The sequence below is a fragment of the Oryx dammah genome, unplaced genomic scaffold (assembly GCF_014754425.2).
Source record: "Oryx dammah isolate SB20612 unplaced genomic scaffold, SCBI_Odam_1.1 HiC_scaffold_5, whole genome shotgun sequence".
Lineage (NCBI taxonomy): Eukaryota > Metazoa > Chordata > Mammalia > Artiodactyla > Bovidae > Oryx > Oryx dammah.
In genome coordinates this window covers 62,196,925-62,210,103 of record NW_024070189.1, presented here as the reverse complement: position 1 = coordinate 62,210,103, position 13,179 = coordinate 62,196,925, and the positions used below count along the sequence as shown (strand labels likewise).

Genomic DNA, 13,179 nt, shown 5'->3' with positions numbered 1-13,179 from the left:
CACCCAACCATTGCAACCTAAGATGGTAATGGAAGTTTTCCTCCCAACACATGTCACTAACATTCTCTAGAAACTGTTATTTATAACATGGTGATACCACATGGGAAAATGCCTTAAGTGCATTGAATATTATTGAAGTGGGTGATTTTTAAGGGGAATGGGGGAGGGTAGAAATGAGGATAAAGTATGAAGGGAGACAAAAATGAGAGGGTAAGAATCCATCACCTAAGTCATAGTAGTAATTCAGTCTTTCTACTTGGGGATAGAGGAGGTACTGAGAGGAAACATACCAAAATATAAGTTATTCTCAGATGATAGAATGAATGCTGACCTATTTGTTCCCTCTCCTTTTCCGTATTTTCTGAACATTTTATAATCAATTTATTTTCATTATTCCCAAATGCAACACTTGAAAATGTTTTTCTACTACTTGATAGAGGTCATGCCCTGGTACCGTTGCCCCAATTACTTCTGTCAGCTGCCTCCCACTTCTTACCTCGCTGTCTCTTCTGGACAGATAGACACACACATGCATGCACGTGCACGCGTGCACACACTCACTCACTCACACACACACACACAGAGGCAATTACAGAATTCCTATCCGTATCTCAGCTTGTGCCTGGGTCAGTAGAAAGCATCAGTTGTCTCTCTCCTTTCTTCCAGAATGACCACCTAGTTTTAGGACTGTCTTTGGCCTCCCAGGATAATTAACCTCTGTCCTTTTATCTTGCCCTGCTCGGTGGGTCTGCCTGGATTCCTGGTATCAGCCTTCCTCAGTGTCTCAACCTGGTGCTACCCCATGGTATAGGGTTCAGTAGTGTGTCTGCCAAATTCACATCCTTCCTAGCACTTCAGAATGGTATCTCATTTGGAAATAGGTTTTGCAATTATAATTAGTTAAAGTCCTATTGGAATAGAGTGGGCCTTTAATATAAAATGATTGGTCTTTATAGAAAATCCTGCTGCTGCTGCTGCTGCTAAGTCGCTTCAGTTGTGTCTGACTCTGTGCAGCCCCATAGACGGCAGCCTACCAGGCTCCTCTGTCCATGGGATTCTCCAGGCAAGAGTACTGGAGTGGGTTGCCATTGCCTTCTCTGATTAGAAAATCCTAAGGGAAATCAATCCTGCATATTCACTGGAAGGACTTTTGCTGAAGCTGAAGCTCTGATACTTTGGCCACCTTAAAGTGAAGAGCTAACCCATCGGAAAAGACTCTGATGCTGGGAAAGATTGAAGGGAAGAGAAGGGGATAACAGAGATGGTTGAATGGCATCACTGACTCAATGGACATGAATTTGAGCAAATTCCAGCAGATAGTGAAGGACAGGAAAGCCTGGTGTGCTGCAGTCCATGGGGTTGCAAAGAGTCAGACACAACTGAGTGACTGAACAACAGAAGTGTCCTTAGAAGAAGAGGGTAAGAGGCACAGAAGCACACAGGGAGGTCACTATGTGACCACGAAGGGAGGGATTGGCGTGAAGTGTCTCTCAGCGGAGGATTGCCAAGGAAGCACCTGTTCCACCCTGGAGGCTTCAGAGCGAGCAGGGACCCTGCCAACACCTTGGTTTTGGACTCCTAGCCTCCAGCACTGTGAGAAAATAAATTTCCGTTGTTTTTAAGTCACCACATTTGTGGCGCTTTGTTTCCGCAGGCCTGGGAGACTAATATATCCAGCTAGACTGAACTGGGAGTTCGCCAGGGAAGGTTCCTCATCTTCAGGGAGGTCTCATCTGCCCCCAGCATCCTCCTAGCCTGGTAATCCCAACATCCGGAGCCATGGAGGACGCCCGGGGAGGTCTCCTGCATGCCTTTATTTATGCTGAAACCAGCTCCAGGTGAGCATTAATCAGACGTGAGATTAGACATTTTCTCTGCTGTTATGCAGCATACACAGGGAGAAAGATGTTTTCCTAATCTAGAAAACACAATGGAAAGGTTACAGTCCAGTGGAACCCTTTTTATACTGGGGCTGTCACCTCTGAGTCCACTTTGCTTTGTGCTGGCTGTGCAGTGAATAGTTCGGCCAAGCAGGGGGCACACGGTCCTCTGCAACTCCAGAGTTCAAGGTAGAAAGTCTGACTTCTCATCCCTCTCCTACGCTCCTGTTCCTCCACAGGGCCTCTACCTTGGAAGAGAAAAGGAGAGCAGGCTGTGTTCTCCCTTCCCTCCTCATGCCTCTCCAGAGAGCAGAGAGGTCCCAGGGACAGAAGTTCCCAGGAGCTCCTAGACAAGGAAGCGGCCCTGGAAACAGCCAGGAGCCTTCGCCTTCTCCGACTGTGCTGTCGCTCCAGCTCCAGTGAGTCACCTGCAGGCTGAGATGTGCTGGTCCCTCTGCCACTCCCCCCGCACCCCCTCCCCTCCACCTTCCTTTCTGTCCAACTCCTTCCAGTCTTGTCCCCTCCAAGCCACTTGGTATACTAGTGCCCCAGGCAGAGTGTGCGAAATGGCTCTTCCCAAGCCGAGTCGCTTACTCACCTGCTGAAATGTTCAGATAGCTCCCCATTCAGCCTACAGTGAACTGAAGTCCAGCTTCTTACCAAGGCTGCCAAGCGGGAAGGCCATGGCCAAGGGCTTCTTCGGCACCTCTGTCACCTGCTACCTCTTGTGTTTCCTCCCTGTGATAGGCAGCTACTCAGAGTTCTCTGCACAGGCCTCTCTTTTCCCGCTCTGCTCTGGGCTTTTTCATGTACAGTTGCTGTGCCTGGAACCATCTCCCCACTTCCCTGCTGTCTGTTTATCTCTCCCATACCCTCCATTTTCATTTAAATATTGTCATCTCTGAGAAATCTTTAAGCACATGCACACCCGCACACAGCTGTCCCACTAAGTCAACCCTTTGCAAATTGCTCTTTTACTGCTTAGCACTCAGCATGATTTGTAAAGCTCTGTTTGTGGGAGTACATGAAGAACGCCTGTCTCCTCTGCTAGACTGTGAGGTCCTGAGGGCAGGAACTTCATCTTTTCATCATTGCTTTCCAGCACCCAGCCCAGAGCCTGGCTCATACTAGAGGCTTAATTAAGTATTTGCTGCATGAATGCTGAATTTTCAGATAGCTCTCTCACTCAGATCCATCCAATTCTGACATTCTGTGGGTCTACAGGCCTTATTTTCATCTACCCTCCTGATGTAAGAGTTTCCACATTTAATCTGCATGTGAATTTGCTGCTAGAAAAACACATGCCTCCCTGTTGATGGTGTGTGCAGCACACTTGATTGATTTTGCCCTATTGTGATTAATTTATATACAGAATTTAACTTTTTTCAGAGAAAAGCCCTACATTTTCATCATTTCCTTTTGATGCAATTTGTGCTACTGCTCATTGACTGATATCCTCCAAGAACTGCCTTCATTTTTTTCTGTATCTCTGATATTTCAGACTGATAGTTGCACTTGTATAGGAAATGATTTTTTCCCAGTTTTTTTTTTTTTTGTGTGTGTATGTGTGTAGTGATGAATCTTTTCCACAGAGATATTTTTCAAAAAACAATCTCTGTCTGTACTTGGCAGGAGCTCTGCCTGCTCATTTCCTCCCTTCCCCTCCTTTGCAGCCTCTGTCTTTTCTGCTCACATTGCTTTTTTTCACAGCAGTACTTTAGCAGCATGCCGGGCGTCTTCAGTTTCAGTGGTCTGCATTTTTCCAATTGGAAGATACTCTCCTGCCTTTTTTTTAAATCATAGAGCTCACAGAGACAGCTTGTACTCTAGGCTTGGGGAGGGAGGCTTAGCAGAAATCAGGAAGACCCTCTGAATAGAGGAGGTGTTGAAGCTTAAGTTGTGTTTATTGGAAAGAAAAGTTGTAGTGCTAAAAATCCAGTGGGCTTTGAGGAACAAAGTGAGATTGCCCACTGCCATCTGTGGGGAAAATTATGTACTTACTATGGGTTAGGTCCTCTGCAAAGAGTTTTATATTCTTCATCTCATTTAATCTTCACCAACTCCCTTGGAGGTCATTAGTGATTAGTTCACTGACTGACTCTATTTATTTGTTTACTGAACTGATATTTACTGAGTACCTGATACATGCCAGGAACTCCTGGAAGCTGAGTGGGGTGAGGCATTGGAAGCTCTTACTAATGGGATGAGTCGAGATCTCATTTACAGAGATTAGGGTAAGGGCAAGTGTTGGGGTTGGGAAGACATGTTGCAATTCTTCTCTAACACCTGTTCCCTTCCCCTACCCTCATTTCAAATAAGAATACTAACTTATAATAAATGCCCAAGATTGTATGATTGCTGGGAGACGACTCTGACCTGGAACCCAGGTCATTCTGATTCCAGAGCATGCTCTGTGTTCCTCCATAGCCTTGAGAAAATGAAGCATGGCTGTTCTGGGTGCTCACCCAAAAGCCTGTCCCCTATCCTTGTCCTGTCTTCATCTAGCAGAGTGGCCTCTTGTATCCCATCTGAATACCAGTCACCCTGCTGACTCTGGCTCCCTGTATTTTAGAGGCTAATACTCTTGGCATAACGAGTAGAAGCAGAAAGTTGTGACCAATGAAAACTTGTCATTAAAGGACACGTTAATTAGTTCGTTTTCCTGTGATGACTCATTAATGAATGTTCTGGTGAAAGTGCTCCTCCAGACACTTAGGTAGAAAAATAGACAAAGACAAAGCTGACATGGGCAGAATCATCTCTGTCTCTCCTCCTGAAATAAGTCAATCCCTGGATCCTTCTCTCAGCTATGGAGACCAGCAACATGTGATCTCACCACATTTTACCGGCGTGTGTGTAGTGAGGGGCTCTTCCATTACAGTTCCTCATCCGCCATCTGTGATCTGTCTCTTCTCTGCTTGCATTCTGCATCTCAGCTGCTCAAGCAGAGGGCTGAGGTGGCACAGTCACATCTCTGAGAGTCTTTTGGATGATATGTTAGTGACCGCTTTGAAGGGTTTCTGCCCGATTCTCTTCAACAACAATGACAACCACTCGCTTTTAAGACCTGCAGCTTTCACAGCTTAAAAATATTTTCCCAAAGGAAAAGGAAACAAGTTTCAAGTCATTTCCTGCTTGTTAAGCAGGCATTTGTTTATACTACCAGCCAAGCTTTCAGGCTTCAAGGAAATGTATTTTCCTAGGATGTTGGTCGATAAAATTTAAAAATACTAGAAACATTCAAAGCACGTGAGAAACGGATTCCACCGGAGGCTGGGGGCAGTGGGTGTGTTCACCTTTCGGTGCTGCCCCAGACCCAGAGTAGGCCTTTACTCCAGCTCCCTGGCTCCAGACTCCAGGGTCCAAATGTGTTCTACAATATCAAGTCACTCCTTCCCCCACTCTTCCCTCTTCCCTTTCGATAAGTTTGCAAGCAGATTGCAAACTGTCATCTCAACATCTTTACCTTCCACAATGGGATCTCACTAGAGATCGTAGCAGGTGGCAAATTGGTCTGATTTATCATTATTTGAATTTTTAATTTGTGGTATTTTAGGCCCGAAGAGTTTTTTTTATGGGTCTTAAAATGGCAACACAAACATTGATACATAATTCATTATCTATTTCTCATAATACATGTCGTTAACAACCCATTGACAGAAAAATCCTCAACACTTTAAGCAAGATGAAGTTACAGCTTTAGCTTTCTTGTCCTCCTACTCTTCTCCTCTGGGGTCTCTGAGAATAAATTGCTCGTCACTGAAGCACAGTTTACAGCCTTGAAAAGCCTTCTAAGTTGGAGCTTGTTTTTACTCAGGATGACCAAATCTTAAATATCTAGGGTAAATTGTTTGTTGGGCTTCCACAGTTTCTTGACTTGTGAACACTGAGTACTTTTCCAATTTAAGCAAAAGGTGAGAAAACAAGAGGAATATCTCTAGTCCCCATTCTGCTTTCTCTTTCCTTCCAAAGCCCTAAACATCCCTTTATGGTATTGCCTAGGATGTTGGTCTATAAAATTTGTAGCACTTTATAGCACTTTGCCTGTAGCACTTTGCTTCCTCATCCCCTTCCTATCCCCACTAGATGTTGCTGTCGGCATGACTCTTAAGCTGGAAGAAAGGGGAGCATCTATAATCCTTTTGAAACAACATCTCTATGTATAAACAACTCATATAGACAGAATGCCCAGGAATTTAACGGAAAAGACACCAGCATAATATAGGAGACCCTGAGCATTTTTATCAAGGTGATAATCCAAGCAGAAGAAAACCAACAAGGCTAAGTCAAGAGCAGTGTAAAGACCTTCTTGTGTTCTTGGTGACAGAAGCTGTAACTCAGCTGAGATAGGCAAATCTCTTATTACTCCATGCTAATCCAGGTACATTTACGCAGAGGCCATTCCATCAGGATGAAATACCTCTGAAAAGCCCATCTGATAGATTTCCCCTTCTTTTCTCTCCTGCCATGTAGATAAATCAGTGAACCAAAATGTCATTTGTGGGTTGTGCCTCCCAGATGCCACACGTTCTGTACTGTGTGGATAAGACCAGGAAAACACTGTCTGCCCTCCGGGAGCTTAGTGGCCACTGACACCAGACGGTGCCGCCTAGGGTTGGTCTTCACTTACTTAATGCGCTCAGTTTTGCCCTTTGAGTGGCCTTGTAGCCTTTAGAGCACCCCCATCTCTCCAGGCCCATCAGATGCCTCTGTGAAATCTATAGGTGTTACAAGAGTTTAAATCATTGATGAAAGTAATCGCTTGCTTCTTCAGTGAAATGATTATCTTTCAAGGGTTTCCTTTATTCAAATATTTATGGAGTGCTTTACTAGATTACTAGGCACCATTCATGGCATTAGGAAAGCCTTATTGGCCATGTCAAGTTTTGATATCTTTCTAGACCCAAGAAGATTAGAAAGACATAAGAAAATATGTGCATCATTCCTACACTAAAAATAATGGCTTGCAGGAAGACATCTGACTCCAGCCAGAATTTACTGGAGACCTTGACATTGGCTATACTTCTTGCTAACGACTAAACTTTCTTTTGGTGATAAATTAAAAAGATGCTAGAAACAATAGCTTGGGCAACCAGATCCAGGTTTTCATGCATGCTATTTTCTAGTCAGGAAGAGTCACTCCCAGAATGAGTGTTTTAGAGGATCTGGAGGATGACTTATGCCATCTCCAGTGAGAACCTGAGAGCTTTTTCACACTGTGGATGGCTTTGGGTCATCTCCATGACACATGGCTTCAGTCATCAGTGTGTGGTCCCGCTCAAGTGCAAGAGACTCTTGAAGAGTGCATTTTAGAACATATTAGTTGCTCTTTTTTCTTTTTTTGTGACTTGACTTCCCTCTTACTAATAAGCTGCTCTCTTCTCTGAGAGGATTCATGATGTCAGGAATGCACATACAAGGATAGTTGAATAAGTAATAAAGTTCTAAAGGAACGCTTATGTTAATTTATAAGGCACCTTTTGTTGACAATCTGAAAGACATTATTTCAAACAAAGGTAACTTGGGGGCTGTTAATAGCCATCAAATGTATTTATGATTGCTCTTATTCATTGCATTATAGAAAAGATTTGTCATCATGTTGGTCATGTTCTTAACTGTACATGATTTTCACAATTTACTTGTTAAATCAAAATATCATAGTAGATGTTTTCAACAAACTTCCAGTTTTAGATATTGAATATACTAAAATATGCTAGACTTTGGGTTTTAGTAAAAAAAAACAAATGTTTCAGATGTACTTTCAAGTGTTAGTCTAGCATCATTTTATTTAGTAAATTTGGCACGCTCCCAGATTCCAGATAAGCAGAGAATTGTGGCATTATCCATATAATCTGATCCAAAAAATTAAATTGTTTTTTTCTTGGGCAGAAAAATCTAAGTTAATTGTCTTAGCCATTTCTTTTAAATGCTTGTGTGAATTTAGTCTGAAGCCTAGGGAACAAGCAAAATTCCACTAAGCTTCCTTGGGACATCACTGATCTTATTGCTGTTAGATGGTTTATTGTACAGGAACAAGGATTTGAGAGGCAATAACTGCATTCCTTGGGAGTTTCTTTGGTTAATTTCCACATCTACATATGCCAAGTCTCTCTTGAGGCTATGTATGTTACAGGATTTATGGAAGTGGCTCCAGTTCAGTAGATGGATCCAAGATAAGGGGACAGATGGAGTAAAATTAGTTTAATTACAGGATTTTTCATCTATTCACAATTTGCAGTGCCCCGCAGCTTCCTGTAGGCCTGGTGCTTCTGTGCCTGACTGTGAGTGATCCCGTTCCCACAGAGAGGGCTCATTGGCCTCATGCATGCACAACTAAATTGTTCTTCTCTTCAGTCTCACTGTCTCATCCCCCAAATCCTCTAACTCATGTTACCTACCAGTCAAGTAAATTTCCAAAACTGTAGCTTTCATTTCAGTCTCCTAACCACAGACTTTCAGCGGCTCACCATTTCTAAGAGGATAATATCCAAGCTGCTCAGCTTGACACACAGAGCCCTCTGAGATATGCCCACTCAACTCTTCAGCCTTCCTCCCATGTGCCCCTAGAGGAAGTCTTTATTGTAGTCACATGGAGCTTCTCATCAGTCCCCTGCCTGCCATGGGCCATTCTGGCCCTTACCTCCACTTTCCTCCTCTGAATGCCTGTATCTCTCTTACCACTGATTGAGTTCTTCCTGCTCATTAAAGCCCAGCTCAGTTCTGTTCCTTTTGAGATCTCTCTGGACAACATGGTCCATGGGGCCTTCTTTGCTGTGCATTGGTACCCACTCTTGGCCACTAATTGTGTCCCAGGCAGGGGTAACTCTTGCACTGACATCCTGTTTGGACAATGAACTTTTTTCCTGCCAGTGACATCTTGTGCCAGCTTCATTGTCTGCCCCACATGTGACACTTTTTTGCTTGCTCCATGGCATCATAGGCTCTGATTGAATGATAGGATGAGAAATTATGAGCCCAGTTGTAGTTTCTTCTCTTTCAGTCACACTTCTGCACTGGAAGGTATCTTTCAGATAGAAACAAGTGAAACTCTGAGAAACAATGTAGGAACAAGGGCTTTGACTTATAACTTCTTGGAATGGCTAAGAGCTGGCTCTGGGGTCTGAGTACCTAGATTAGAACAATGGTTTTACCATTTATCCACTTTATGATATGTCTCTACCTCTGTGCCCTCATATAAAATGGGCACAATAATGGTATCCATACCAATGGTCGTTGAGGGGGTTAAACATCATATAGGTAAGGAAGTTAGTGCTTGGCATGTAGTACGTGTCCACTAAATATTCACTCTTAATTTATTAGTAAACAGTTAAAAGAATTAGGTCCCAGTTTTCTCTTTCAGGAGGAGTGTCCATTGACAGTAAAAGTGCAGGACCACTATTGAAGAATGAACTTTGGAGATGGGTCTCCATCCCTTGGGCTGACCTGGTAGTTCTAAGTGTTCTCAGGGGGCTTGCCAAGGGCCCACCTACTGAGATGCCAAGTCCAACTCTACAGAGAGAGTTTCATTTTTATTTTGGTGTACTGCCTCCTCAGCCCTTTGACATAAGTGTAAGCCTTTTTCAATTCAGCAAGCTATTGCTATTGACTCTAGGATCAACACAGTCCAGGATGGGTGAGAGATATGGACAAGATAAACGAGAACTGACAAATGTAAACTGGGCGAGACAGTCAAGAAGTCCAAGACCTGGACGAGGAAACAACGAGAAGTATTGCAGACAGTGCCCTTCTGAGCTGCCTGGGACAGAGCTGGGGCATTTACACCAGAACCGCAGTGTAACCCTCCCTGTGCCCTGCGTGTCTCTTAACTGTATGCATTTGTGTTTGTCAGTATGTCGCCTAACGGGGCTGCTTGTCCATCAGGCCTATATCTGCCACAGGCTGAGGAACTTCCCTTCCTCCCCAGGAGCCTGAACGGGAGAGACCCTGAGTTAGATAGTAAGATCGGAAGACAGCCCAGGTGGCTCCTGGACACACCCAGAAGAGCCCACCGGGCCACCTGCCGGCAGGGTGGGAAGTGGGAGAGTTACCTTGAATTCAGTCTCAATGTTGGCTAGTCTGGCTAGCTCGTTGCTGAGCTCCAGAGCCGTGAGGACTGGGTCTTCGCTGGACAGGGACAAGTACGCAGCACTTGCCAGTCCCTTGTAGGCGTTCATGCGAGAGCGCGAGTGGCTGAAGGAGTCCTTCCGCTGCTTCTCGGTGCACTCATTGCACTTGCAGAAGTAGTCGTGGGGCCGCTCGATGCGGGCACCCTTGAGCAGGAGGATGTGCACGATCTCGTACTCCTGGCAGTGGGCAGCCAGGATGATGGGTGTGATGTCGTGTGAAAAGCGCGTGCCGTCCTCGTCGTAAGCGTAGAAGTCGTCGTCGCGCAGCTCCTGCTCTAGCGGGCTGAGCGCCAGGCGCTGGCCCTGCGCGAAGGCCGGGTGGCTGAGGATGGCCTCCACGATGCGCACGTAGCCCTTGCTGATGGCCAGCAGCAGCGCGTCCCCCACCCGCGCCAGGTTCTCCTTCTTGAGCAGCAGCTCTGTGACCTCCAGGTGCTCGTTGCCCACGGCCAGCTGCAGCGCGTTCTGCCCCATGTAGTCCACGCAGTTGAAGTTGAGGGTCTTGGACTCCTCCAGCATTTTCCTGACCACCGGGATGTTGCCATACTCGGCCGAGTCCAGGAAGCGCTCCTCCTCCGGCGTCAGGCTCGTGCCCTTCTCGTTAAACATGTAGGCAGGACCCCTGATGGCCTGGCGGCGGCCCTTTTCCCTCAGTGTTGTGTGCCGGCGCTGCATGTTTTTGAAGGTGCTGCTCCCCAACCTGTGGGGTGACAAGGCAGAGATGCTAGTTACTCTCCTAGGATCCTACGGTTCTCCAGGGAGCAGAGCAAACAGACATCCTTGAGATGAAAAAGAAACTCATAATTGGGATATTTTGAGAAGTTATAGAATCTTATTAGAAAGTATTGTCCTAGCATGGAGATTAAGACAAATTGAACAACCTGAACTGTTCTTATGCTAATGGAAGAGTATTGGTTTAGTTACCCAGAAGTCTATCCTCCTTCGGTGGAGAAGTGTCTAAAGAGCTGAAATGTGGGTTCAGGGCAAGCTAAGGATGGAGGTGGAGAGGGTGGGGTCATGATGTGGCTGAAACAGGCTAACAACTGTTTTATTTCCATTTGTGCAAAGTTGAGACTGTCACTTAACTTCTCTGTGCTTTACTGCAGTGCTTTTCTGTGCTTCTACCAATATAACCTGGATAACTTTTTGTGTGCCATAAAGTTGACAGGAGGATGAAGTGAGGTAGCATGCTTGTAGAAAGTACTCAGTCCATGTTGGTCCCCTTCCACCTATTGGTGTGCCCACTTCTTCAGGGCTTCTGCCATAGAAATGGCCACCATGGATACTAAGGCCTTTGCTTCAGGCCTGTTACCCCAGCTGAGCTCCTGTACTATGACAAAACCGCAGCAACACACAGGCATGGCCACACCTCTGTTTCAGTCCTCTACTGTACTGGGATGTGCTTTCTTCTCATCCCTATGAAGCCTGAGCACCTATGAAAAGTCATGGCATGGAGTGGGCCTAGACTCATTGCCACTTACTGATGGCCACTGATGTAGCCTGCCTGAGGAAATTCAGCTACAGTTTCTGGATTTGTATATGGATGGAGAAGCAGCTTAGTTTATATGCTGGGTTTATTTCTAACGTGTTGTTCTTTCCCATTGTGGCATAGTGTAGATATTAATACAACACTATTAGTAATAGTCAACATTTATTAAGCTCTTCTGATATGCCAGGAACTGCACTAAGCGGTTTATATACTGCCTGTGGAATTTTTGTATAAACCCTATGATGTAGATACTATTATTATACTTATCTTGGATGACAGTCTTGAGACAAGTGAGGCTGAGAGATAGGCTTTCAAGTTAGAAGATCAAGAATAGGCATCCTGGCTCCACCTTTTGCCAGCCTTGTGATTCTGGACAAGTTACCTACTCTTTAGTTTGTCAGGGTTTTAAAATGGCATACTGGAGAAAATAATAGCGGGATATTGCATCTCTAGTTCACCTTGGCTGCTTGAGCAGGTCCCCAGTTCAAGATGCTTTAACTGTAAAACAGAGAGTCTAGACCAGGTGTTCCCTAACTCTCTACAAACTTGAACCTCTCAAACTGTTTATTCTCCAGTTGGTCCTACCCATATTTTTTCGTCTTCTCCCACTGATATTATTCAAATAATATTAGCATGGTGTGCATTTCAATAAGAAAGTTTCTTTTCTAGAGAGTACGTACTTGGGGATTGGTTTTGAACTATTTCCCATGTTCCCAATTGTCTTTTTGTTATTGGTCATATCTCGATGCATTAAGAGTACTCAGTATTTCATTTAAGCCATCTGTAAAAGATAAAAATAATCACAGAGGATGGTTTTTAAGTTATACTTAGTGTTTTGAGATTAAAAAAAAATGTAGTATCATTCAGTCTTGTGATTTTTTAAAAATTTGGGCTCTATTTAGTTTTCTGCTAATTTTACCTTTTGACATGCTCTAGTTTTAGCTCTTTTGGGGGCCCCAAAGCTGGTGTTAAGCGAGACTTGAGGTCAGACTGTACTCTGATCATGCTTAGGCCTGAGTTACACTTCTTTGGAGAAGCTGCTAAACTATTCAGATAACCTCTTTATCTGCAAAAAAGTGACAGGAATAATGATGGGCAGCTCCCTCAAAAGGCAACTGTGGATGATAAATCCTGATGGAGTGCTCCTTGCTTCTTTAGGAAGAACTTTCTGAACTGCCATCCACTCTTCTAAAGTGCACGTTGATAAAAGATTTCTGGGGAAAAGGTTCCCAAAATTCAACTTTATGAGCTCCTTCTTAGCTCATTTCTCTCAACAGTGCCATCATCCCAGGGAGAAAGGGTGCTTGTTAATAACAATGCTAACCATATATTGGGAGTCCAAAAGAGATCTTCAGATGAGAGAAAAAGACTCACAAATTGGGCACAGACATTTATTATTATAAGTTTTCAGAAGGATAGGCAATAACTGAGTTGAAAGCTAAGCAGTCACCTCAGTTGTGTCCCCAAAGGGCCTTATTTCAGATGATGTGAACTCAGTTTCAAGGTTTGTTATCTGGGGACACACACTCAGGTGGGAGTTAAGCCCACAAAAGACTAAACCTCTTTCTTGTGGAGTTTTTCAGCCTGTCCTCTGATGAGGCTTCTCTCCTCTCAGGAGCACCTCTCTGGACGTGCCATCACAACCTGAGAATGCACCCAAGAGCACCTGAGCAGTGTGTCAGAG

The 13,179-nt window shown here is 44.6% G+C and overlaps 1 protein-coding gene across 1 annotated transcript in view; it reads right to left on the bottom strand.

Annotated features, from left to right (window-relative positions):
• The window catches only part of TRPC7 (transient receptor potential cation channel subfamily C member 7), a 142,388-nt gene extending 129,888 nt beyond the window's left edge, over nt 1-12,500 (bottom strand). Inside the window, exons 1-2 of the mRNA XM_040241561.1 lie at nt 12,415-12,500; nt 9,929-10,706 (exon numbers count right to left, since the gene is read on the bottom strand). Of these exons, the coding sequence (XP_040097495.1) occupies nt 9,929-10,706; nt 12,415-12,500 (864 nt within the window). The remainder of the gene's footprint in view (nt 1-9,928; nt 10,707-12,414) is intronic.
• Nucleotides 12,501-13,179: the final 679 nt, after the last annotated feature.